At 41.9% G+C, this 27,634-nt stretch overlaps 1 protein-coding gene across 9 annotated transcripts in view; it reads right to left on the bottom strand.

Annotated features, from left to right (window-relative positions):
• Window positions 1-27,634, bottom strand: part of Bltp3b (bridge-like lipid transfer protein family member 3B) — an 80,080-nt gene that overhangs the window by 5,399 nt on the left and 47,047 nt on the right. For 7 of the 9 annotated variants that reach the window (XR_015624317.1, XR_015624318.1, XR_015624315.1 and 4 more), the window contains 13 exon segments: window positions 27,457-27,627; window positions 24,338-24,518; window positions 21,865-21,948; window positions 19,866-20,048; window positions 19,135-19,253; window positions 16,014-16,155; window positions 11,030-11,223; window positions 7,494-8,995; window positions 6,797-6,969; window positions 4,899-5,041; window positions 3,800-3,950; window positions 1,343-1,596; window positions 956-1,064 (listed from right to left, as the gene is read on the bottom strand). Coding sequence is in view for 5 of the 9 variants with exons in the window: in NM_001108753.1 (NP_001102223.1) it covers window positions 956-1,064; window positions 1,343-1,596; window positions 3,800-3,950; window positions 4,899-5,041; window positions 6,797-6,969; window positions 7,494-8,995; window positions 11,030-11,223; window positions 16,014-16,155; window positions 19,135-19,253; window positions 19,866-20,048; window positions 21,865-21,948; window positions 24,338-24,518; window positions 27,457-27,627 (3,406 nt within the window). In the remaining 4 variants the exon portion in view is untranslated. 9 annotated transcript variants of the gene reach the window in all.

Below are 27,634 nucleotides of genomic sequence, written 5' to 3'. Positions count from 1 at the left end.
TCTAACCCTCAAAATGCGGAAAGCAAGCACGATGGCTACACTACATTGGCATTACGCTGCATTGTTTACGTGGACTATGGAACCCCATTGGCCAAGAACTCAAGATGTAAACCATTCTAGGGGTTCTATTTGGTAACACATTATAACATTATATCTAGCTGGGGAACTGGGTGCCTCATTCTATGGTGACTGACTATATGTCAATTCTTTTTCTATGTGTAAATATTTTAGAAGCTGTCCACACTAATAGGTCACCTGGCTTTCAAGAGGCCTTTAGTGTTAGTTATCTCACCTCTAGCCTTCTCTCCCATCCCCATTAACCCCTCCACTTCAGGTCTCCTTCATCCCTCTATAGTCAGGGGAAGAACTGCCCCCCCTGACTAGCTACCCAACCTCTGTGTGGTTCTCAAACAAACAGTCCTATCTAGAGCATAAAAGTGAACACCCATATACAGAAGATGCATGCAGGGTTTGTCTCCCTGGGCCTTGCTCACACAGGGTGTTTATTTCTATTCTCCATCCATTTCCCTGCATAGTTCATAATTTTATTTTTCTTAGCAGTTGAACAGTTGTGTCTCCAACTGTTCCTATGAGGAGGTAGAAGGCAGGGGACAGAGACTTGCTGCCTTTTACACACACACACACACACATACACACACACACACACACACACACACACACACACACACACACACACACACAGAGGTCACACAAAATCACCAGCTCCTTTCTTATTTTCCTTCCAGACACATCTGCAGCAGCACAGGTATAAAGCTAACTACTGATGAGTTACTGCAGGGTTTATACCCAGACACCACAGACTGATATGGCCAAAGTGGCGATCCCTCAATCCACTACTGATGATCCGCACACAGTAACGGTGAGTGACAAACGAACAGCCATGGCTGTGCCATGCCGGCACGCCAGGCGCTCACTGGCATCGTTCTCAGGGTACCTCTGATGTGGAAAGAACCGTCGTCATTCCTCTCCACCACGAGATGATCGATGTGCACAGTTACGGGACTTGGCTGGAGGGACACTGTGCTACCCCGGGGACTGTCATCCTACAGATAAGGAGAAAATATTGGCAAGTTCTTATAGAAATAAATGAAAATGTTCAAACGGTCAACCTGAATAAACAATCATGTCACATTAGGTTAATATAAACATAAACTGCCTGCACTATTTCCCTCTCTACAAAGGGTCTCTGCAGCCTTCACTGTAAATACCGATCACTCCGCTTCACAAACTCTGACAGAGACAGCATGATTTCACACACAAACCCAAGTCCAGAAAGGGCGGTGTGGGCGTCTGTGAAGTAAGAGGCTGACTGTGGACGTACTGTCACGTTTATCTGTGTGTTGGACACTTGTATCTTCATTGGCATGGCTGTCGCAACAGTGTCATCCTCCAGGAAGTGCTGAAGGTTCACAAGGGAAGAGGTGAGGAACTCCGTAGTAAAGTTCTCTATGTGGCATTGGAGGAATCCATTTTTTTCTGCAAGCAGAGAGTGTACGACAGCACCTGGCCCACTTTCAAACCTCAGAGAAATCTCAGGAGAGGATTTGGGATGAATTATAGCTTTCTGGTCAGAACCTGAGAAAAAAAATGAAATATTGAAACTTTGTAACTAACACTACCAAAAAAGGATATTATATACCATTAAGATTATAGTGAAAACTATCAGACACTGCATATTAAAGAAATCCACAAAACTGCCTCAATATTTACTCCTAATTCAAAGGACTCTACATTATAAATAAAATATATCATAAACAACATAATTTCACTTTTTCCCCACAATTTTCAAATACACTACTGGCAACTTTTCTATATCTTCTACTTTTTCATAATAGGGAAAATTCAGGATGCACAGTCAGATCCAACATCCACCTGCGTGCCTGGCTATGTCTCTGAAGAAGACAGGAAAACTGTGGTGAAGGGAGTCTTAGGTTTTGCACCTTCCTCATCAAATTAGGGTCTTAAATAAAATGAAAGTATATAGAAGACACGTCACTGAAATATTCCCAAAGAATACTTAAAACTGAAATTACAGTAAAGAATATGTAATTCATTTATAATTAGATTTAGTTATGGGTTGACCTTGTTCCAAGGAAGAATTTGAGTTGGTTTATAGAGATAAACACCAACATATAAAAAAAAATTAAAAATCACAGAAGTCTTATATTATATCCAATGCAAATAGGTACCAGGAAAGGGAAGACTGATACCGATTATCTGGGGATGGGAACTGATGGAGTACTTATTTTATGCCAACTAACATCACAATAAACAGAAGAAAACCAGTACACAGCACAGCAAGGAGACCTCATGAGGAGACGCCACAAGGAGAACCTACATAAGAAGGGACGAGAAGGCAAAGATGAACTCCAGAGGCTTCTGTTCTCAATTATTCAAGACAAACTATTCTGGTTACTAAGGCTAAAAATGGCCTGGAGTCTTTTTTTAGATTTTCCTTTATTCTTCTCTCATAAATACATCCTGACTCCAGCCTCCCATCCTTCTTCTCCTCCCAGTTCCTCTCTGCCTCCCCTCCCCCAGATCCACTGCTCCTCCATTCTCCTTCAGAAAAGACCAGGCCTTCCCAACCAAACATGGCATAACAAGACACAGTAAGACGAGGCATAAACCCTCACTCATATCAAGGCTGGGTGAGGCATTCTAGTAGGAAGAAAAGGATCAGGCTGGGGAGATGGCTCAATGAGTAAGAGCACTGACTGCTCTTCCAGACATCCTGAGTTCAATTCCCAGTAACCAACATGGTGGCTCACAACCATCTGTAAAGGGGATCCAGTGTCCTCTTCTGGTGTGTGTGAAGACAGTGACAGTGAAATCACATACATACATAAATAAATAAATCTTAAAAAAAAAAAAAAAGTCCAGAGCAGGCAAGAGTCAAGACCCAACTCCCACTGTTAGGGTTCCTCCAAAGTCCCCAAACTAAACAACCACAGCAAGAATGCCACAGGCCTAGCACAGAGCCATGCAGGCTGGGGTGGCCACACCCGTCTGTGTGAGGCCCTGTGAGCCCCCGTGAGCCCTGCTTGCTTATGATTCCTTCCACCTCCCAGGGTAAGAAGTGACAGCATGCTTTCTGATACTGTGCAAAGCTGTATTAATTTCTATACATTATGTATCATATAGAATTCTGTACACACGGCAAGAACAAATCACTGACATTTTAGTCAGTGTGGTCTCTCAAGCTGAGTCAAAATGACAACAAGACCATTAGTGAGCCATGTGTGGAACACAAAACACATTTAAACATATGTAAGGATTCTGTGTGGAATGTGGCTTAAGATTAAATGTGGGTTAAGTGTGGTTTAAGAAATGTGGTTCTCAGTTCAACCACTGAACTGAGAACAGGGTCCCCAATTGAGAAATTAGAAAAACGACTGAAGGAGCTGAAGGGATTTGCAACCCCATAAGAACAACAACATCAACCAACCAGATCCCCCAGAGCTCCCAGAGACTAAACCACCATCCCAAGAGTACGCAGGGATGGACCTACGGCTCCATCCACATATGTAGCAGAGCACGGCCTTGTCAGTCATCCATGGGAAGACAGGCCCTTGGTCCTGTCAAGGCTCAATGCCCCAGTGTAGGAGAATGTCAGGGCAGGGAGGTGGGAGGGAGTGGGTGGAAGGGTAAGGGAGCACCCTCACAGAAGTGAGGGGTGGAGTGATGGGATAGAGAGTTCTTGGAGGGAAACCAGGAAATGGGATAACATTTAAAATGTAAATTAAAAATGCAATAAAAAAAAAAAGAAAAACCTTACCAATTGGACGGTTACTGAGGTAATGCCGCAGACTGACGTTGCCTAACTGACTTGGCGTCACCTGGTTCACCTGAAGACAGACTTCTGTATCTTCCCCTCGGATATCAATTTCCCCACTAACACCAATGATTTTAAACACCACGACCGACATCTGTTAATGGTGGTATAAACAGAGTTAGTACCCCACCCACATAATTCCGAAAGAAAAAAAGAAAAGGAAAAAGAAATAATAAGCAACTATTATCTCTACAAATACAGTTCTCCCTTATCAATCAGGCTACCCTTGGGGCCCACAGAGCCTGGCGACTGCATTCCATAGCTCGAGTGTCTCTAGTTCTTTTGAACTAGACATGGTAAGTTGCAGGGCAATGCCACAAGTAAGGACCTTCATAGCACTACACTGCTTCACGAGACTCAGAACCTGTGTGACGTTTCCTAGACCTCTGTGCATAAGGAGCTATGAAATATAATCGACCTTGGGTTTAGAATCGAGTTCCATGTCCAAGATATTGCATACGAAAAATTCCCAAATCCACAAAATTCAAGTCCAAAACTACTCTGGACCCAAGAATTTTGGACAAAGGACACAGTCTTTGTAGACTCATCTCCAGTGGCTTTTGTTTTCAATCAGTAGAGAGAAAGTATTTGGTTACAAGACTAACAATATGACATGTCCATATGACTGAATGTTCACTAAAAGTAGGGTATGTCTGCATTTTTTTTTTCAGAAAATTTCACTTGTGTCAGCAAGGTTTGAAAGAAACTAGCTTCCTCCTATTTCCTTTGTAGAAGGACACTTACTATAAGAACTGGCTGCCGTCTCTGCTGTCAAACTTCTAAAAAGTTTACACAAGAGGAACTAAAATACTGGCCAAAACATAAATGGGAAAGAAGACAGAAAAAAATGCACACATCACCTCTCCCTTCTGCAATACAAACAAAACAGACTTAAAGAGTAAAGCACAGGAATAGCCAGCTGACTCAGCAGAAGCACTGTCCAGGGCAGCATCCGAGCGGCCATCTTATGAATGAAGCTCCCTAGACATGCATGCACTAAGCATGAAGGACAGTGGCTTCCCCACAGGACTGTGGCTGTTACCAGATCATCGCGGAGTTCCTGTGTGCCCTCTGAGGTGGTGCTGACAGCATCTGGAGAGGCTTCCCCACAATTCTGCATGTTTGCATTAATGTTCCCACTCTCTGCCGGGCTCTGGCAACTTGTACTTGAGTTCCTTTTAATTGCTGAAATAATACAAAGGTAAATTAATAAACTAAGATCTGTTTATACATGCTCCAGCAATGTTTATATTTATCAAAAAGTGAACTAGACCCTTTAATTCTTTCAAGCAAAGCCTTCTTTAAATTCCACTAAGCAAACAGGGTCAAATGATGGTCCCTTAGCAAATGAGAAATGATCTTCTATAGTAAAATGCCAGAGATACTGGGCTGACTAGATTTATGTCAACTTGATACGAACTACAGTCACCTGAGAGGAGAAAATCCGACTGAGAAAACACCTCCACGAGATCTGGCTGGGACCAGCTTGTAGAGCAGGTTCTTAGTTAGTAATTGATGGGGAGGGCCCAGGGCATTGTGGGTGGTGCCACCACTGGGCTGGTGGTCCTGAGTCTATAAGAAAGCAGGCTGAGCAAGCCATCAGAAGCAAGCCAGTGAGCACCACGCCATGGCCTCTGCATCAGCTCCTGCCTCCACATTCCTGCCCTGTGTGAGTGCCTGTCCTGCCTTCCTCCAGTGATAGCGTCTGATGTGGAAGTGTGAGCCACATGAGTCAGATACGAAGGCCCTACACGTAATGAACTAACGATGACAGTGATGATCAATGAAGTGACAAGCAAGTCTCTCCTGCTGGGGTGACACTGCTACAATGGGGAAGTCCCGTCAGCCTCACATCCCCCCTTCTACACACCACACAGATCCAGTCTGAGCCCTTCCTCTCTCTTCTCCCCATCCTACAGCAACCCCCAGTCAGCTCTTGCATGAATTGAATACCATGTGACTGTTCTCCAGTATTTTCTAGCTATCTATAAGAAAAGGAATCAGACCATTAATTTTCTGTCTATCACACATTAATACTGTAAGATGCCATGAAAGAACTAAAATTCCAATGACGTCCAAGACACAAAACTATACGCCCCACTCAGCCCAGTGCTTACCGCCGTGCAACCAACCGGCATCTCCCCACACTTGGCAGCATGGAATGTTTAGTGAATTATCCTCAGATGTGGTGTATGTGCTACATGACACTAACAGAACATTTCGAGTCTTTCTCACAGCCCGGGGAAAGAAGTCTGTGATGAGTTCTGCTAAACTGTGCAGAAGTAAAGCAGCTCTCCAGGCACACGTGTAACACTGTGAAGCGGAAAGACATCCGTCACAGTAAAGAAACTGAGACCTGGGCACAGCAAGCTGGCTCAGCTCAGCAGGTAAAGGCCACCCTGCCTGGAATCCACATGGTGGAGGGAGAGAAACAACTCCTGCAGGTTGCCCTCTGACCTCTACTCATGCTGTGGAACATGTGTGCTACCCTGCCCCACACACTCCAATACACAGATGAGTGTAATTTCTAAAAATGAACTATAGGAAGGGAAAAACTACATGTAAAAAAACTAAACTGAGGTCAAATCATAAAGATTTCCAAAGGATTAAGAATTCTAAACTTCACAACCTTAAAGCAATGAGAAGTTCCTGCGACGACACTGGAAAAGAACATGATCAAATCTGTACTCGGGGACGAATCTCCTTCAAGGGTGAAAAATAAAGCAAATGAACAGAAACAGACGTGAGGAGACCCGTTAGCAAAGGAACAGCCACTAGGAAGTCACAACTCGAGGACAGGGCTGGATGTACAGACCTGAGTCATTCTGTCTGTCCGTTCGATGTCATTAATAATCATCAGGTATGACCTCAAGTGCTCGTGTGGTACTTCTTGTAAGCACAGTCACATCTAGTGACAGCTCCTACAGTGTGCTGACCTACCTCTCCCCAGCAACACGTGGCTATCGCTTCCGTCACTCTCCAGCTGCTCTTCGAATCCCACGCTGTCCAGGGAGACGGTATCCAAGGAGATCTGCGAGGCGCTCCTTTTCATGTTCTTGTAGGAAACAGAGAGTGGAGCTGGGGTGGGTGGGCAATGTTCCTTAGATTTAACACTGTTAGCAAACAAAATTAGTGGAAAATTACCCCAGGTATAGAAAAGAACTTCACCTTCCACTCTCAGTAGCAGTGGGGAGAGGAAGTGCCCCTGGAACCCCAGAACTGAGGCAGAGGCAAAAGGAACACTGGAGTCCTAGCCCAGCCAGACCACAGCAAGACACAGGCCCCACAAGGAAGTACGTGCTAAAAAAATATACCAAAACATAGACATTCAAAAGCTTTCTCCAATTTTGAAAACTGACTCTTTTAATCCTAACAATGCCACATTTTGTCCTGCAGATTTCTACTCCCAAACAAAACTAACCAACACCAGGCTGAGAGAAGCCAGATGCTATGGGCTCCACTCGCTGCTCTGGAGCAAAGGGGCTGCATTAGATCCTTTCTGGATTGATTGGAGAATAAGTCAATAAATAATAGGAGACAGAAATCAGAAGAGAATCAAGCGGGGATTGGGGGAGTTAGTTCTTAAAAAAAAAAAATAACAAAACTAAAAGCAATTCTATTCCAACAGAATCATTACCTTAAAGGTGGCTGGGATTTAAGTGCTCTGGCTGTGGGGGCCTCTTCTTTACTATTCTCCAGGCTCTCGGAGAGGGAAGCTGTTTCTGGAGGGAAATCTTCAGCCTTGAAGATGGAGCGTATGGTCTCATTTCCCTTACGAGCTGCAGCATTTGAACGTGTGATCTGATTGGCATCGTTATCCAGGGAAATCGTAGCCGAGTCCTCTCTGTAGTCTGAGACACTATCTGAGTCTGTGCAAGCCACACCCTTTGTGTGACTCACCTCTGAGGCCATTTCTCCGGCGCCACTCTTGTAAACGAGCCCACTACTCTCATCCTCACTTATTTTCCCTAAGTGTTTGTCTGATAAATAGTCTAGAAAAGAAGTGCCTTTTTGCAGGTTTGTGTCACTGGCTGACTTAAAAAGCAAAGGATCCTTTAAAGGGGCGTGGCTAAGGTCAACACTCATTGACCTATTGTCTGACATATGGCTGAGAGTAGCATTTCTAATCCGATGTACACCACTACCACCTTGTTTTCTCTTTGAAGACAAAATCCCCCCATTTTCTGCTGGCAGGTAGTCAGGCAACAGCGGGCTCCCGCTCTCAGAAGCGGGAGAGCGCAGAGCGCTCGTGTGATTCACCGGATGAAGCAGCAGAGCAAGCTCCGCACTCCGAAGTAAAACGCCAACGCAGACGGAAGTTTGGGTAGCAGGGCTGCCAGTCACGGCTTCTACATCCTTCCGCAAGGTATCCGAAAGCAGAACGAGAGACTCATGTATGAAAAGCAGCAGCAGATACTGGTAGTGGTTGATCTGCATACTGACATGTTTATGAACACGGACCAGGACGTGAACATCCGCATCTGAAGACGGAGAGGAAAACCTTAGGAATGCATCCGATGGAGGTCTCTGACCACCATTTGTCAAAGACTCAGACTCTGTACTGTAATATTCCTTCAAGAGTTTCTTCCTCTTCATTCGGCCAGCAAGATCACTGGATTCACTCTGTGAGGTATTAAGGGTCACTTGATCACAGGTCTGGAACTCTTTCTGTAACTCTGCGTATCTTGTTGGCTGGCAAATCCAGACAGACAGAGGGAAAGCATCCACAAAGCTTACTGGCCGCCCCTTCCCGCTTTTCATCCCTTCATAGTCTATCCAAAACTGGGAAAAGTGCACCGCCCACACGTCGGTGGCAGCAGACGGTTTAAGAGTGTTTTTATTCAACTTGGGGATAATATTCCCTTTATAAACCTCATGCATTTTGGTATCTTGTTCGTGGGCATGTCTCTGGAAGATCGGATGTAGAAGATTAAAACTGTCACAGGATTTGGGGAATCTAGTATAAGTTTTGCTAAAAAAGTCAATATCTTTAAAGTCTTGAAACAAAGCTTCTAAATCAGAGTGCCGGCAGTTAGGACAGTGCCTCGTGTTGGTGGCTATCATTTCGGAACTCTGAATAGACACTGTGTGGGGCTGATCTCGATGGCAGCCGGGCTTCACTTCAGAAGGAATGACAAACTGGAAGGGAAAACAATTTAGTTCAATTTACAAATCCCTACATCTTGAAAACTACAGAAAACTTGATATTATTTTTATTAATTCTTTCCTTTATAAATATAAATCACAACTTTTCTTTCTGCCTTCTAATAAATTCAGCAAACGATGGCTAACAAATTAACCACTGAAGAGAAGACATATTGTGGGAGATGTCACATATATTAACAATGTTCATGATTATGTATTTTAATAATGTAATAATCAGAAAATAAAAATACAGGTGTGGGGGCTGGAGAGATGGGGCAGTGGTCAAGAGCACTGACTGCTTTTCAATCCCAGCAACCACATGGTGGCTCACAACCATCTGTAATGAGATCTGATGCCCTCTTCTGGTGTGTCTGAAGACAGCAACAGTGTACTCATACACATACAATAGATAAATAATTCTTTAAAAACAGTACAGGTGGGCTGGAGAGATGGCTCAGTGGTTAAGAGCACCCGACTGCTCTTCCAGAGGTCATGAGTTCAATTCCCAGCAACCACATGGTGGCTCACAACCATCTGTAATGGGATCTGATGCCCCCTTCTGGCGTATCTGAAGACAGCTACAGTGTACTTATATATATAATAAATAAAATAAATCTTAAAAAAAAAAAAAACAAAAAAAAAAAAACAAAAAAAACAGTACAGGTATGGAGGAGGAAGTGATGCAAATGCATGCTATGATATACAAGGCCTTAGGTGTGCCGTCCGGCACCACAGTACATAAATGAATAAAAGATAAGTAAATAGGTGCACTTTCAAAACTTACTGAATGAGTGCACAGAAGAAACGCACTGAGTGTGAAAAGGTGAGATTAGCTATTTCTGTTAGGCATTTTTAAGTCCAAGTGTTGCAGGAGACACCTGAAAGAATGACAGCAGCAACTGCACAGGCAGACATCACCTGACTCGGTGCTCTGGGCTGTGCGTGCACACAGGTGTAACGGCAGCGCTCTGGAGAATAGACAGGGGTCTTGAGATAGCGAGACTAAGCTGATAGGTCACTCACTGGCCTGATTCTCAAGGCTGGACGGAATCTAGTCTGTGAGTGTTCCTGCAGACTCCAAGGGTACTGAGTACTGAGTACTGCTCATGCCCAGGGAACAGAACAATCACTGTTGTGCTCTGTCTCAAACACTGTTCTAGAACATGTATGTCCCTTTGTGCTAAGTTAAGAAGATTCTTCTTATGCTAGGAAATGTGGAATATATTATCTGCACAATGTCTTAAAAGAGGCTGCAGTATATAATCCATCAACAATGGACCCTGCAATAGATTTTCAGTTATGCCCACATCTTATTCTCTTTACTAAACTGTGTTATCCTTTAATCTTTTCCCTTTAAAAACCTAAGATTGCACAAAGATCACATTAGCAACGACTTACTCACAATACAAAGCAACTTTTTTGTTAACTTTGGATACTAATAATGGAATAATAATATGAACACATGCAACATCCAATTTAAAAACTGTGTTGCATACTTACTTTTTCTAGAAGGAAAAATTGTATAAACCCTATAGCAGAAACAAAAAACGAACTAACGGCTTTTAAAAACCATTTCTGTTACAGTTGTTTGTTTGGGGGTCAGAGGACAACTTGCAGAGTCGGTTTTCCTTCCATAAGTGGGACCTGGGGACTGAACTCAGGTACTCAGGCTTGGCTACAAGCACAATTTACCTGCTGCGCAATCTTACTAAAGACTTACATTTTACTGCTATCTCTTACCTTCAAACAAACCAGCCTGGTTCGTGGTCTCTGTCTCTGTCTCTGTCTCTGTCTCTGTCTGTCTGTCTGTCTGTCTTTCTCTCTCTCTCTCTCCTGTCTCTCTCTGTCTCTCTCTCTGTCTCTCTCTCTCTGTCTCTCTCTCTCTCTGTCTCTCTGTCTCTCTCTCTCTCTCTCTCTCTCTCTCTCTCACACACACACACACACACACACACACACACACACACACACACACACACACACACAGGGAAAAAGAGGCTCTGCTCCCATGACCACTTGTTTATACAATACCTTTAGCATTAAGCCATCAACTCGAATGTCAACATGCTCATCAGATTTTGAACTGTCATTCAACTTGTACACAGCCATGAACTGATTAAGACTCTGTTTTAAATCCAGTATAAACTGGTTTAACCATAGAATGCTTCTTTCATCTACAGTAAACTGTAAAGCGTTCAGCTGGCTATACAGGTTGGGAGACGGAACTGTGGAGGGAAAAGCAAGTGTTAAGCTTCATTAGTGAACAGACAGCTATGTTTCCATAGAAAAGATATTCTTAACAAGTTACATTCTTTCTTAATATCACACATAAACTAGATATGTGACTAACAGCAAATATAGACATTAAACAGCTTTCTATGCCTCACTACCTGAAAAAATATAGTTTAATGTAAACTAAATGCATAAACAGGAAGTATGTTATAGATTCACAGTGAAGGAAAGTAAGAAGGCATCACCTTCTTAAAACACAATGTCAAAATCAAGCCTGCATGGCCTATCTGTGGGCTCACGCTCTGCATCCTCTAAAGTGGTGCTGGGAAGCAAGCCCAAGAGGAGGAGCATGTGCAGCCCACTCTTGCCTTTAGCAAAGGCCCACAGCAGAGCAGTGCAGCAATAACTGAAATGTCTCAGATAACCCATTACTATACTGTTTCCTCCCGCTAAACTAATGCTGATAATTACAGGTTCTATCACTGCTGAAACCACAAGTATATTAATCATAGAAACTACAGGGTTCAGAACAGCTCCATGAGGTCTTTTATTGAGAAAGGACCCCAGCTTTCCGGTAACACTTGACACACTAAGTGAAACTTCCCACAGTCTCTGGTAACCATGGCTATTCTTTCAATGTATTGGTCCTGCCTCCTACAGAACCAACTCTTGTTTTTAATTGAATACATATAGGTTTTCTTTTCTTAAGCCCTTTTTTTCCTAGAGATGAGGTCTTCTCCACCATCCCTCTCCACCATGATGGTTCTGCACTTCCAAAGCCTAAGACCAAGGTAGGCTGAGGTTGGGCCGATACCTCTGCTACCACCCGTACGTCATCCATGTCGGGAGCTAAAGGCCCTGTGGCTGGAAGAACTTGGAAGACAGAAGGAGCAGACAGTAAGATGGCTCCCTGGGCCTTGAGGATGATGAAGACACGACACAGGTAGACTGGTAAGCTATAAGAACAGAACATATGGCCTGGAAGTAAAATGTGGGTCTTGAGAGCAGGCTCCTTCTTCAGTCTGATCAAAATTCAGTAGGAATGGAACAAGCCATTCTGGTGGGACGGTGGAGCCAGACAGCACTGTTAACAAAATGGCAAGACTGATATAGCTGGAAGTTTATATACAAGAACTAAGGCGTCACAAAGAAACCCCAAAACTTCCACAGCCACCAGGACAGGCATATAATTCATTTTAATGATCTAAACCTGTCTATGCATATAGATGTCTTGATTATTAAGTGAACATGCCAGGGCATTCATAAGGACACTGTACAGTGCTTCCCTCTGTTGCTAAGGCGCTGTAATTTGAACACTCACCTGAAGTGTGTGAAACTAAATTCAGGTTCACAGAATGAAAACATGGTAAATAATGTCAAGAGGCAAAAACTCTGAATGTTTCTCAAAAGTACAATCTCAAGAAGGAGAGACAGAAATGGTGTGCTTTCTCCACCCTGGAGCCCTGGAGTGAAACTTTCTAAGGCAGCAGACACAGTGAATGCTGTCAAGCGCTACGTTAGGTCTTCAAGTGTTACGGATGCTGACCGCTAGAAGCATTAAAAATGGGTTGAAGACCGTTTTGGAGTCTGTATTAAAGTAACGAGTTTGACGTGAACAGACCATTGCTGTGGCTCATGCTTGCAATCCCAGCAGTGGGGTTAGAGCAGGAGGATCTTTTTGAGTTCAAAGGCCAGCCCGATCTACAGAGCGAGCTCCAGAACACCACGAATACATAGAGATGCTATATCCAAAAAATGGGGGAAAAAGTAAGTGAAATGAGAAAATAGGTGCATGGGGTGTATAGATATGTGATTTTGAGATTAAAGTCAGTCTTAACAATCTTATAAAAACAGAATGCATACATAGAATTTCAGATCAAGTTGGGAGAAAGAAATCCCAGCATGCAGAAAACCAGAGTATTCTACAGGAAGATCTGCGTTTGACGCTGGGTGATCGCATCCATCTCTTCACTCAATTCAAAGCAAGGAAGAGTCCCTGAAGGTCCAGCCTGTATGCTTTACGCTAAGGACACAGACATCGAAGAAATAAGGTGCATCCAATTCCATTTAACTTTCTGTACATGAGATAGATACGAAATGAAACAGGTTCATTCAAGTCTCTCAGAGGCCAGCTATGACGCTGAGGTATTTGCCTTTGGGATTAAAAGAACGCAGAGTGCACAGGAGAATGCTTCACACTCAGAATGAAGGGAATTTCCAAATAGGGACCATGCAGCAGCAGCAGCCACAGACGACTAGCCGGAGTCCCCACCCAGGCAGCACAGGGCTCCATGTGCTATTTCTAGCAGGGTCCAGATGACCATGCAGTTTGGGGACACTTATCTGCTTACTTGTTGTTCTGCTGGGAGAACTGCTTGCCTTGGGTTTGCTGGCACTGAGGACTGAAAGCAGGCATCACAGATGCCTGGCAAGCATGCCATGAAGTTATACCTCAGCCCTTAAACAGTTCAAACCAGCTCCTGGGAACCTCTGCTGGGCTTATAAAGTTAAGGGATCCAAATCAAATATGACAAAGAGGGACACTGTTAAAAACAAGATCAAGAGTACTATTCTTATTTCTATGAGCTAAATCATACAGTCATGCCTCCAAAGTGCTTCTGCTGAATTTTTAAATTCAGCACCTCAGAATGTGACTACTTGGAGACAGAGCTCTTGAAGAAATGAAGGCACAGTGAGTCCCTGTGAGTGGGCCATATCCAGTGTGGCTGATGCACAGCGGTGCACACTTTAATCTCAGCATTAGGAGGCTAGCCTGGTTGGTAGAGCAGGCCGGTCAGTCAGAGGCACACAGAAAGACAGTCTCAACTTCTTGCTTTTGTTTTTGTTTTTAGTTTTAAAGGAATCATGAAACCTAAAAACTATTCTTAAACTCCAAAGAAAAGTACTTGGAGAATGAAATATTTTAGTTAGGTACACCACACTGAGGGATTTCAGCAAGATAAGACAGTGACAAGCACATGGCCGCCATGGATGCCCTGGGGAGCGGCAGACGCTGGGGAGGCAGCAATGGCCACACCAGGCCTGTGCTTCAGGTGCTCTTCCATTACATAAGAGACCCTGGGAATACACTTCAACCTACGCTAACCCTGCCTGCTTAGTTACAGGAGGAGCTGAGAGGAGCAACTCATAAGCACACACACAAGAATGGTACAAAGTGGGGTTGGGGATTTGGCTCAGTGGTAGAGCGCTTGCCTAGCAAGCACAAGGCCCTGGGTTCGGTCCCCAGCTCCGAAAAAAAGAAAAAAGAAAAAAAAAATGGTAGAAAGCAAGAAAACGAAGGATTAGATGTCATCATTTGATGCAAATAATAGTGTGATAAAATACGTTTCTCTACAGTGTTTCTAAAATGCCTTATTTTATAACAAAAACAAAACTTATTTCAGGAGCATCAAAAATTCCTGCTGAAACTAAAAGACTACACTAATGTGTCAACACTGCGCTGGGGAGATGAGTCAGCTGCTGTTAAAGAGGACCTGGGTTTGATTCCCAGTCCATGTGGTAGTTCACGACCATCTGTAACTCCAGTCCCAGGGGATCTGACACCCTCTTCTAGCTTCATTGCACACTATATGCAAGTGCTGTACAGACATACATGCAGGCAAAACATTCATGTACATAAATTTATTATTTTTAAATAAATAAATCAGCATTAAAGAAAATAGGCAAAGTCTTCGAAGCATAAAGACTTGAGTTCTTAGAACCCTGTAACAAAAGCTAGGTATGCCCAGCTGTAGTCCCAGGAGAGGGAGGTAGACAGAGAAAGGCTCCCTGGGACAGGACAGCCAGCTAGCCTGCCTAACATACTTGGCAAGCTAGAGACCAATGAGACATCTTACCTCAAAAAAACAAACTGGGTCAAGCACGGTGACACATGCCCTTAGTCAAAGCATTCAGGAGGCAGAGAAAGTAGATCTCTGAGTTCAAGGCCAGCCTGGTCTACACAGAAAATGTCAGGGTAGATTGGTCTACAAAGCAAGAGTACCAGAAGAGTCAGGACTACATAGTAAGACCCTGTCTAAAAAGGCCAAAGTAAAAGCAAAACAGACAAACAAAAAAAGAATCAAAGTAAACAGTGAATAAAGAATGACACCTAAAGTTGGTCTCTGACCTCCTTGCACACAAAAATTAATATACCTGCATGCACTCATGCATGCAAGCACGAGTGTGCACACACATGCACACACATGCATGCACAAGTGCATGTGAAGATTACAGTAAAAAGGAAGATTTTTAATTTGAAAAACTCAGATAAAATGAAACAAAACATACTTTTAATATTCAAATAAACAAATGTACAATCATTTTAATTTTAGAAAGCCAAAATAGCTTACAAGAGCCAAGAAAAATTCTTTATACCTATAAAAAAACTTCAATTATTCCTTTTTTAATAAAATGGGTTTTTATGCATCTGACTTTGTCAGTGGAATTTTATAAATGGAAATGACCATTGTCTACAATAACATTCATTCACACTTCATTTAACAAAAAGCTAATAAGCACAAAAAAGCAGGGTAAAAGCACAAACTGCAAATATAAAATCAATCATAAATGCCACAAGATTCCTGCCAAAGACACCACAGTGGAAGAAAAAAGGACATACAAACGACAACGTGCAGACATGTAAGGTACAAAGGTGTACATATGAAAAGGGTGTCCGAAACACAGTGTGATTAGAGCAAATTTCCTGCATAACTTAATAAGACCGAAAATATTCATAAAAAATCCAATAATGAACAAACAGTAACAAAGTAAACTCTCTTACTTGGAAAATCCTTCCCATCTGGGTAGTAGTACTCTGTGAATTCTATATAGATAGCTGACATTTCTTGTGGAAGATACAGAGATTTTTTATTGCAGGAAATCATACTTTTAGGGGAAGAACGACACTGCTCTGCTGTCGAGACCTGAGAAAACAAGTTTGCTTAAATACCAGGAAAATAAAACTTTCCAAAGAATTTCTACAACCTACATACCTATCACTTTCAAGCCTCACGTCTGGGCCGGCAAGACGGCTCTGTGGGGAAAAGGACTTGCTGCCAAGCCTGATGGCCTGAGGTCAGCCCTGAAAGCCACATGGTGAATGGTGAGAACTACCCCCAAGCTGTCGGATGACCTCTACGTATATGCTGTGCTGTGTGCAGGAGTGTGCGTGTCAGTGACACACTAAATATACAAGTAAATGTACAAAAGTGAAATACCCACGAGCCATTCAGAAAACTCTATAACCAAACGGATCTTTACCAATTAAAAACTCTACTTTGTATACTATTGTCAATAAACTATTCTGAATCTTTAAAATGACAAGGAAATAGTAATAAATATCTATTATTGGTTAATATAAATAAATAAGTGGCAGATTGAGGACATAGACTGAAATCAAGGTCAGATGGCTTCTCAGTATGTTCTTTGAAATGCTTCATATACTCTCATTAATATGAAAGAGAGTTTTAGAGTTTGTGATACAGAAAAGAACTATGCAGATAGACAGTGGTGTTAGTCACACATTGTGAATGCATTTAATGTCAACGAATAGTAATTTTAAAATAATTATAACAGTATAATATAAATAGTTCACTCAAGTCATTTGATTCTTAATTATTTTCCAAGAGAACTATTATTTTTAAGGTCCTGGTTATACATAAATACATACACACACACACTACTATGTTTGCCAAATGACTCATTTGTAATTACATCAAAATAATGTATACACACTAGGCTAGGTTGTAACTCAGCTGGCAGAGTGCTCACTTAACATATATAGACCCCTGAGTTCAATCTCCAGCTGGTTAGTGCACAACCCAGGAATGGTGGCACAAGCCTGCAATTCCAGGACTTTGAAGGTGGAGTCAAGAGAAAAGTAAGTTCAAGGTCAACCTTAGCTACAAGTCTGGCACATCTGAGAGCCACTATAGCAAAAAAAAAAAAAAAAAGCTCTAGTTCTCAATCAGGGAAGCTTTATCAATTCACTTATAGAGGCTACATTAATCGGGTTGGAAATTGTTTTAACAGTTTCATTTGTTCAACAAATACATATGTTCCTTTTCTATTTATCATATATTATTATAATTAAATTGTATTATTATTATCATTAAATTGTGTGTGTGTGTGTGTGTGTGTGTGTGTGTGTGTGTGTGTGTGTGTGTATAACTGTGCATGACATGGTATACATGTGGCAGACATGTAGAGGACACTTTAAGGAGTCAGTTCTCTCATTCTGTCATGTGGATCCCGTGGATCAAACCAAGGCTTGGAACAGACACTTTTCCTGCTAAGCCCCTTGAGAGCTCCACATGTATCTATTTCTTATATGAAGCATTAGTAGAGTACATTTTCTTTTGACAATGTTTCTTTTTTAAATAATCAAACTTTCTCGTTACTTATACAAATAGATTTAAGATAATTTACATTGTATAATTTAAAACCCTTCTGCATATTAAAGAAACAAACTCTTCTCAATATTGTCAACTTAATAAACATAAGCATATTTTTAATTGTTAAAGTTATTAAAATTATGATGAAAACATCAGTACTTTCTGTCACTTTTCACTTTTGTGTTTTTAAAATGTTTCTGGACACAGAGTTTCTTCACTACACTATGAACAATTTGAGATGATGAGTAATTTCCCTATGGTTTTATTTAAATGTTAAAATGTAAAGTCTACTTTAAAGCTAGGTATGTGGTACATGCCCATACCCCAAGCACGCAGGAGCTAGAGGCAAGGGTAAACACAGCTCAAGGCCAGCCTCAGCTACATAGGGCACTTAGGCTAGCTTATGCTACATGAGTGTCTATCATAAAGAAAAATAAAGAAACCAACAAGTAAATGAGCTACATTATATAAGGAGTTTGTAAAGAAAGCTACTGCACAATAAGAAAATAGTCAGGGCTCTATATATACTTAAATGACACTTTTCAGCAAGACTTACCACAATAAATGATAACGCAGTGGAAATGATTATATAAATCTAAATGTTTTATTTTTAAAGATAGGTCACATATAACTTACTGCTCTTGAAGATGGAGCTATTAGGCTATGTTGTATATTACAGTAATGACTGAGTAAAGGATGATTATAGTATGACTGAGTAAAATAGACATGAGGCAGAGTTCCTCCCAAAGGAGTAAATTCACAGCAGTTAATCTGGAAGAAGGATTGAGTATAGCAAAAAAGGTGATTTAGGTTCTTCCACTCAGACCACTGTGCTGTAAGAAATTGGTTCTCCAAGTGGTCTGGGTTTTGGTCTTGCTCCCTAAAGATAATCAGAACCCATAATTTCCTAGTCAACTGATAAAGTTATAAAAACCAGAAGGCTGTGTGGGTAGGGCTGGTCATAGCGGATAGTCCTCTTAGTGGTCCGAGGTCAGGGAAAATGCTGGGTCATCTGCCATCAGTCTACTCCAGGATGGTTCAACCACAAAGGCAATACTCCAAGTACACAGCATAGCGAGGAACCCAAGGCCTTCTGAATGCTAAGGAAGCTCTCTCTACCACTGTGCTACAGTTTGAATTTTACATCTAGAAGGTTTCCAGACTGTACCCTATGCACTGTTTCTATGGCAGGTTCTACTTTGTATCCTTTTTCTTTATAATCAAAATGAATATAACAGATTTCAGTGAGACCTGAGGCTTTTAAAGGTAGCACTAAGCTGAGTATAATTTAGGTAACCCCAAAACTTGTAACTGGTGGAAGAAGCCTCAGCAATGACAGTCTCAGCACCTCTCCCTGGACTTCAGCTTGTGTCATTCAAGATAAACATCAGCAAACTGGCATTTTCCATCCTATACAATTAGATTTCATAAACGTAGTCTAGACTTTCAAAGTTAAATGATGGTATTAATTAACGGGTTGCTTATGCAACAAAAAGGTTTAATACATACCTGATATATATTGAAATCTGCAAGCCTAACAACTACAGAACTAGACATGAGCTTAGCTTTGGATGGTTGAGATGACACTGAAGGTGTTCTGGGAGTCCCTTTCAGAGTTGAGTCTTTCTCTGTGAGAAACAAAAACTCCTTCCAGTTTATCATGAAATTACTTTTCATAGGTAACCTACTGTAGAGAAAGCTACGAGAAACAGATAAATGCTAAATTTCTCAAACAAGGTAATATAGATGGATACAAGAATGCAGGCTTTTATAATGATCATTTTTAAAACAAGAGTCATATTTTTAATTATATTTTAAGCCACGCTCTCAGAATGTAAAGGTGAAAAATTAACAAGCCACTTAAGAATATAAATATTACAAGATACTCCTGCTGTTGGTTATATTAAATCTTAAGAGTAGAGATCTGACTTAAAAGCCCATAGTTCTCTTACAGAGGACCCGAGGGTGGCTGCCAGCACCCATCCTGGCAGCTCACAACTTCCTGCAACTTCAATCCCAGGGGACCCATTCCCCCTTTGACTCCACAGGCATTGCACTCCTGTGTATAAATCCATACATAAAGTACACACATGCACATTATTAAAAATAAAATCATTTAAATGTGTTTCAGCCTATACAACTGTTAAATTTTTAAAATAATGCTTAGAAATATTTATAAAAATATATCCTCATCCTCCCTCCCCACCCACGTGAGTATCGGGATGTCAGTGGTAAAATACCTGTTTGTGTGTGCTGGGGAGAGGCGTGTGTCGGGGATTTAGGAGGTGAACCTAAATTATGGTCCTTCATCGCCTGCGTAAGCATTTCAACGTTGCATTCGAACTCATGCAGCAACTCGTTGGCCCATCCGATTTTTGTTTTAGTTGCATCACTAAAATACATCCAGTGACTGCAGCTATCTCCTGCAAAGCAGACACGAGGAGCTTTACAGTGTGCACGACCCGTACTCTGTCACAGCAGCGCTTTTGACAGAACAGTCGCTGTTCTCAAGACACTCAGCTTTCTCTTCTTAGAGACAGGGTCTTGATTACAGGAGGGCTCACCATACCCAGCTTAAGTCATATATATATGGTGTAAATATATATAAGATAAGCATGTAAATATGATATATTTACACAATATATATGTTTAACTTCTCTAGCAAGACAGAAAGAGTATCAAAAGCAAATAGTCGAGAGCCCACAGTTGGTGATGCAATGCTCAATTCAAAGCTAAAGGATTGGACAATTTTCATTAGATGCTCAATTAACTGTCAACCATCTACTATACACAATCTTAGAAAAATATCAAGGAAAAAGACCTTTCAAAAACTTATAAAGTGACTAACCATAATCTAGTACATGAAACTGATAAGCTAATGGTTATCAAAACATTTAAGGAAACAATAAAACTTCACAATACAATTACCAATCATAAATAGTTACACATTTTGAGAAGACAAAACAAAATCAAGATTAAGTTTCTCTATAACAACTTAGAAAAGTTTTATACAAAAGTTAAGAAAATAAAATCTGCTCTATGATTAGAACCCTCTAAAACAAAAATGATCTCCATAGTGAGAAGGCTTTTCTCTTCCATTGAGATAATCCTTCCTATGTGACTGAGACTTCATAGATGCTATCCTCCTGCCTCGTCACAGTGCTGGAACTATATAGGCAAGTACAAGGCTCCCAGGCCTATGACAGCACAGCGTTCAGCTGCCAGGTTCTGATAATCTTACCAATCAGGACAGGACCCAAAACACAGTCCATCACAAGAAACCAAGACAAACAGCAGAGTTTCTAAATCTGTCCCTGCTGACATAGAAATGACAGGCACCGACAAGGAAAGCCTGGACACAACACTGTGACTGCTCTACAAAGCCCTGTAATGCTTTGGGGTTTTTTATTTGTGTAAATTACAAAACAAAAAGTAACATACTATCAAAATTCAAAAGATCGGTGAGATGGTCAAATTACTTAATTTGGAAATAAATCATCCTATTTTAATAGTTTGTGATATCTGGGGAGGAAAATATATAAATACTTGATGATTAAAGAGTCTATTAAAATCTCACTGATGAATTTAGAAAATATTAGAAAAGTAGAAAAAAGTTCCAATATCATTTAAAAATTCAAACTATTGACTAATGATTTAATTTGTCACAAATGACAAAATAATACAAATGCATGTTGCTATATTCTAAATTTTTATAAGCTTTAAAAGATGTATTTGTGATGGGTGTTTCAGCAGATGACTTTAATCCCAGCACTCAGGAGACAGAGGCAGGCAGATCTCTGAGTTCAAAGACAGCCTAGTCTACGGAACTAGTTCCAAGACAGCCAAGACAACAGAGAAACCTTGTCTCAAAACAAAACAAAAATGTATTTATTATTTATCTAGATAATTTTAATTATCCCCCCTAACTTGTGTGTGTATGTGTGTGTGTGTGATACTCTGGATCAAACCCATAGCTGCAAACACGCTATTCAAGCTCTCAACCATTTAGTGTACCTTAGCCCAAACTGGTGGGTTTCTGACAACTGCAGTTTCTAATAATCTACACCTCAATATAATTCCACAGCAATTCTAGACTCTTGGTAAAATGCTGCCAGAAGAAAAATAATAGCAATATCTTGATCTCTTTTCTTCTTAGTAAGTTAAAACATACAATTAAATTTGAAAATATGTCCTTTTAAAAGCGAGATTTGCATATTTTAGATAAATTAGTATACACACCTGCTTTATGATAAGGATAATAATCTACGGTCAGCTGTGTGAAAGAGAGTTGCATAGCCCCTCCACTAATACGTCTGCTCGACTCTGGGAAGAGAAAAAGAATGGAGGGAGGGAGGGAGCGAGGGAGGGAGGGAGCGAGGGAGGGAGGGAGGGAGGGGAGAGAAACTCTAAACAAGTATTAGAAACAGTGAATTCGCCATTAAAAAAAGCTTCACAAAAATCAGAGTCCAAGTAGCACTAGCAAGTGTACACAGCCGATGTCATGTTCGCCCAGTTCCCATCCATTGGTATTACTCAGCAGAGCCCACGTCCTCCCTCACGTGGCCCTCTGAAGCAGTCGGTGAGGGGCTCCGCAGGGAAGACCACTTGGCCTGCAGCCTGACACCCTGAGCTCAATCCCGACCCACCTCAGGCCGGAAGGACTCCCAGAGGCTGCCCTCTCACCTCCACTCGTTCAGAGTTGTTTCAGAACTCAGAGTCCTTTCTGTTTGGGTCTTGAAAGTGTACACTGGTTATGAGCAGTTTCTGAGGGAGTGCGCAGTAATAAAAACAGTATTTTGCACCAAAGCCTGCCAAACAGGCAAAATCAGTGCAGTAATGAATACGTCTTGGTTAGCTTGTACCACAGATGAGTCTTCTGCAAACTGATGAGTGTTTCAGAGGATTTAGAATTTCACAAGAGCAGAAGTAACTGCTTAACCTGGACAGTGTGGGAGACGTCACCAGTGGACTTCAGAGGGAGTAGCTAACAAGAGGAATGGTGGAGGGGCCTAGGAATTACTGAGCAAAAAAGCTTGGCTTTGACATTGCACTTTGCTACTGTGCTTTAAAGGTTTTTGGTTTTTCCGTTTCGATCACTATAGCAGAAAATGACAACCATAAACCAAACGACACAAAGTAGACAAAGAAAATGGCCACAAATTCCTTTACAAACCCCAATCTTCTCTTTGCCCTCCACCCCCACCATGCTTCAGCAGTACTGGGGACCAACTGAGCCAAGGGCCTCTCCCGTGCATGCAAGTGCTCGACCACTGAGACACATATCCCTAGACTAAAGAAATAACCATGAAAAACAAGGTCTGACTAACTTGCCGTACACTTACTTTGAGTTCACTATGAAGACCATGAAGGACTTGAATTTGTGATCCTCCTGCCTCAAGCTCCCAGCAGCTGTGAGTATAAGTCTATGCCACTAGGCTAGGCCCCCTCCCCTTTTACCTGTCAGCCCATTCCTCCTGCTCTGTCTAATAACTACAATAATTTCTAAGTACACAGGCCTTAATACTTTTTTAGCTTTAAAACCAGTAAAATCCAAAAGATGTTCTGATATAGGCCTGAAGAACCCAGGTCAAAACCTCAATTTTAGAGATCTCCAGCTTGGTTCTAAACCCTGTCCCTGAGTCAAGCCTGCCTACTGAACTCTCCCAGCACCAGTGGGCCACTGACACTGTGACAGACAAACTGACAGACAAATAGGAACATCAAGCACTGAAAGTGTCGAACCTGGATTTTCTAAATGACCAAGAGCAACTTTCCGCCTGCCCTGTTACCTGTTTAGTAAGGATAAAAACAAGGGACACGGGCTGCTGGGAATCTGCTTCCTTATGAAATGCTGAGAAGGCAGGGCGGCGACACAAGGTTAAGCACAAGACACAGTTGTCTTCATGTGTATAAAGAACATGGGTTCAGGGCTGGAGAGTGGCTCAGAGAGGAAGAGCACTCATTGCTCTTCCTGGTAGGATGGATTCCCAGTACCCACACATCAGCTCACAACCATCCATAACTCAGTTCCATGGGACCTGACATTACCTTCTGGCTTCCAGCGGGACCAAGCGCACAGCAGTGCACAGACACACTTGCAGGCAAAATCCCTCCAGAAGTCAGCTTCATGAGCACTGAGTTAATCACGTGGCTTAAGGCAGTAACAGGAAGTATAGGATAACACTTATAGATAATCTCAGAAGACTCTGCAGAATGCCAGGTAGTAAGTCTGTTGTTTCCAGACAGGCTTTCATTATGTAGCTCTAGTAGGCTAGCCTGGGATCCAGACATCTGCCGCTCCAGTGCAGGGAAGAAAAGTGTGTGCACCACACTGGCCAGTCTTAGTTTTTTAAACCTAATTTTATTGTTAGCGTTGATAGCCAACAATTAATTAACATTAAATATTAGGGCTGGAGAGATGGCTCAGCAGTTAAGAGCACTGACTGCTCTTCCAAAGGTCCTGAGTTCAAATCCCAGCAACCACATGGGATGTGATGCCCTCTTCTGGGGTGTCTGAAGACAGCTACAGTGTACTCCCATACATTAAATAATTAAGTCTTAAAAAAAGATTAAGTATTCACTATTAAAGCCAAATAAAATTTTATATCAATAAAATATTTCAAATAATGCTTCATATCCTACAATATATACTCCATATAATAAGCAATAGTTAGCGATTTATACAAAAGCCAAGAGTCTGTTGTAAGATTACCTTTTTCTTTTGCATGGATATCATCACAGATATGTAGATCTAGATGGGAAATCACTAGATGATGGGAGGTTTCCTTCACATCAAAGTCATTGAACAATTTCACAATTGCATCGCCGAGGTCAGGAGCATTGGCGGCCTGCGGGGTCTTGACGTGCTGTGCAGATGAAGTGATTGTAGAGCTCTAAAGAGTCCAAACCAGACTATCACTGCCCACGCACTCCTCAGAGTGTCACATACAAGCAAACCCGAATGCTTCCAGCAATAAACTCATGCAAAGTAAGCATGACACCGTGCATTTTCTATCAGTAACTCAGCAGCCTTAAAATACCTTCTGAATTATGTAAAAATAAATTTAGATGAACACAATGACTATACGCCCAATAAATTTCAGTACAAATCTATACACACTTACATTCCTAGCTTTCTGTGCCTGTACCTCTTCAAAGCTGCTTCCTCCCCGGTATTTCTTTTTATGGTGACAAAACAAGACCTTATCATTCTAGAGTCCTCGTTCCTTACTGTAACCTTTGGAAGACCTCAGCATTGCTTTCCAATCGGCTTGATACTGCTTTCAAGCTGTTTTCAAAAGTCCATGTGTGCACCTCCTCTGGACTGGCCCTGTCCTCTTGCTCTCTTAAGCTCAACTTCTACAATGCAGTCATAAGTCTGACTGGACCTCCACATAAAAACTCCTATTAGCACCTAGATGCCACAGAAAAGTGTACAAAGTCCTTCTTATCTGTCCACTCTACTTGTTCTACTTGCCGCAGTCCTGTAGACTGTTTCTCAGTTGAAAATTAGGCTGCCAGGACAAGTCATGGTAGCACATGCTTTCCAGTATTTAGAAGGCAGAGGCAGGTGGAGCTCTATAAGTTCAAGGCCAAACTGGCCTCCAAGCCAGCCAAGGCTAGTGAGATCTTACCTCACAAAATCAAAACAATAAAAAGTAAAAATAAATAAGTCCGCTCCCCCAGAAAACTCAGAAAGTGCCATGTAGATAATATTTCAAAACTGGCAGAGGCGGGCAAGACTCACCATTTTTGTTGGTACTCACTTGGTTACATGGCTACAAGTTCTGCAAAGATTTGTTCATACCAATGGGTAGAATGGAATGAGAGGAATTTGTTTATAAACTCCAAGTTACATGCTAGGGTTCATAATGTGCTCGCCATATGCTATTACTTCCAGTAACCCAGATCTTTTAGTGCCTCCTAAGATAGATTAGCTCCTCCTCCAAATGGATTCAAAACAAAGTAATGGAAGTCATTTGTCATTAGTCAAAACATGTATCCATTTTTTGTTAGCAAGTAGCTCAGATTTCCTGTCTTGCTCCCAGAAGTACTTGTTCTTCCTGAGCAAGTCCATCACGGACTGAAGATTTGTGGGGGGCGCCTTTCACTTCTTAGGGTCATTGTGATCGTGGCATGGGAGAAAACTCAGGTAACATCTAAAGCATGCATATGCTCAGGCTGTCAGGAGAAGTAAAGAGTACATAAAGTGTGGAACGCAACCTCAACCTCTTAAATGCAAGCCTCAGACACAGAGTGGGATGTACGCGTGCTGTGCAGGCCTCTGCACACTGGCTCAGGGGCCTCGTTCCTCATCTTCCCCAGGAAGGCTGGGACGAGGGATGGTTACATCTGGTCTCATGTGGGTGCTGGGGATCCACACTCGGATCCTAACGATGGCTCGGCAAGCACGTTTCCCACTGAGCCATCTGTCTAGCTTGGTTCTTCACTTCTTAAGGACAAGTCTTACGGCGACCCTTATAAAACATCTCCAGCTCTACAGCTCAGACATAACTCTGCTCCTTTCCTGTCTCCATCTTGCCCTCGTCTGCTTCTTCCCTCTGAGGCTCAAGTGGAACTGCAGGGTTTACTTTACACTCTCTATCACTCTGAGGTCCGGTAAGTCGGTATCACATGGTAGGCAGATGACAGTGCCAGTCTGAACAGCACTCAAAGTCTACAGTGTGGCCATTTCATGTACTAAGCTCCATCACCCATGAGCCTGACGGCTGAGAGGTATCACTACATTAAAAACACTAACAGCAATGTGATTTTATAATAGCTCATACAGATTTTACAAGTTATGAATTTTTTTCTACTTTTAATAATCAAAGATACTACATACTAGAATTTTCCACATCCCTTCTACAAAGATGCTTATGTATTAGATTATGTATCAGATTTTAATACTGGGAAAACTGAAAAATTTGTTTTCTTCAGATAAACTGATGTTTCTTGTTCCCTCCCTCACCCACCACTGGCCATCAGAAAATCCTAACATGTTTTCCTTTCAACGTCAGTGTCTCCAGACAGCTGTCTATGCTGCTAGCCTTTAGTGCCTTCTCTGCATTGCCCAGGGTTTTTTGGGTTTTTTAAAATATTGATTGATTGATTTCTTAATTGACTGATTGATTACAAGCACACTGTAGCTGTCTTCAGACACACCAGAAGAAGGCATCAGGTCCCATTACAGGTGATTGTGAGCCACAATGTAGTTGCTGGGATTTGAACTCAGGACCTCTGGAAGAGCAGTCAGTGCTCTTAACCCCTGAGCCATTTCTCCAGCACCCAGGGTTGATTTCTAGTTCCCTTGATTTTTTTTTTTTTAATTTCATAAAAAGCACTATTGGGCTAGAAGATGGTTTAGTGCATAAAAGCAGTTACTGTACAAGCACAGAGACTGGAGTTCAAGTCCCCAGCACTCATGTAGACAGTGGGGTGCTGCCAACTCTAACCCCAGTACTGTGAGACGTGGAGCTGGAATCAGTGCAGCTGGTTGCCATTCCATCAGCAAGCTCAGGGAGAGAGTCTGTCTCAGGCAAACAGGTACGGCTTGATGAAGCAGTGACTCCTCTACCCTCCATGCATGGTGCCATCAAATACTTCTATGCTGTCCATAATTCTATCCTCTATACAAAGAGCCCCAAACAAAATAGGCGGTCGACACACAGTAATGTCATATCGAACATTATCCTGATGTTTACTTAGATAAAGAAGGTGGTTAATTTCAATGTCATGATATCATAAAAAGATATCATAAAAAGGAAATAGCAGCTCACCAGCCTAACTGTTAAAGGAGTCACATGTCTCCAGTCTGTGACTCTAGCATACCTGAGCAGGTTCAGGAGCCATGCTCTTCCTCTGTTCTGTTGATTTTTCTATGGCCTCACTAAGAGACTTTGCATACTGCACCATCGCCTTCAACTGGGAATCCGTTAAAACCCATAACAAGTCATCCAGGATTAGAACTAGCTTTGTTGCAATGACATTGCAGTCTTTTAACTGTAAG

The sequence above is a fragment of the Rattus norvegicus genome, chromosome 7 (genome assembly GCF_021556685.1).
Source record: "Rattus norvegicus strain SHRSP/BbbUtx chromosome 7, alternate assembly SHRSP_T2T, whole genome shotgun sequence".
NCBI lineage: Eukaryota > Metazoa > Chordata > Mammalia > Rodentia > Muridae > Rattus > Rattus norvegicus.
The sequence above is the reverse complement of the archived record's forward strand: the minus strand, read 5'-3'. Positions and strand labels throughout refer to the sequence as shown.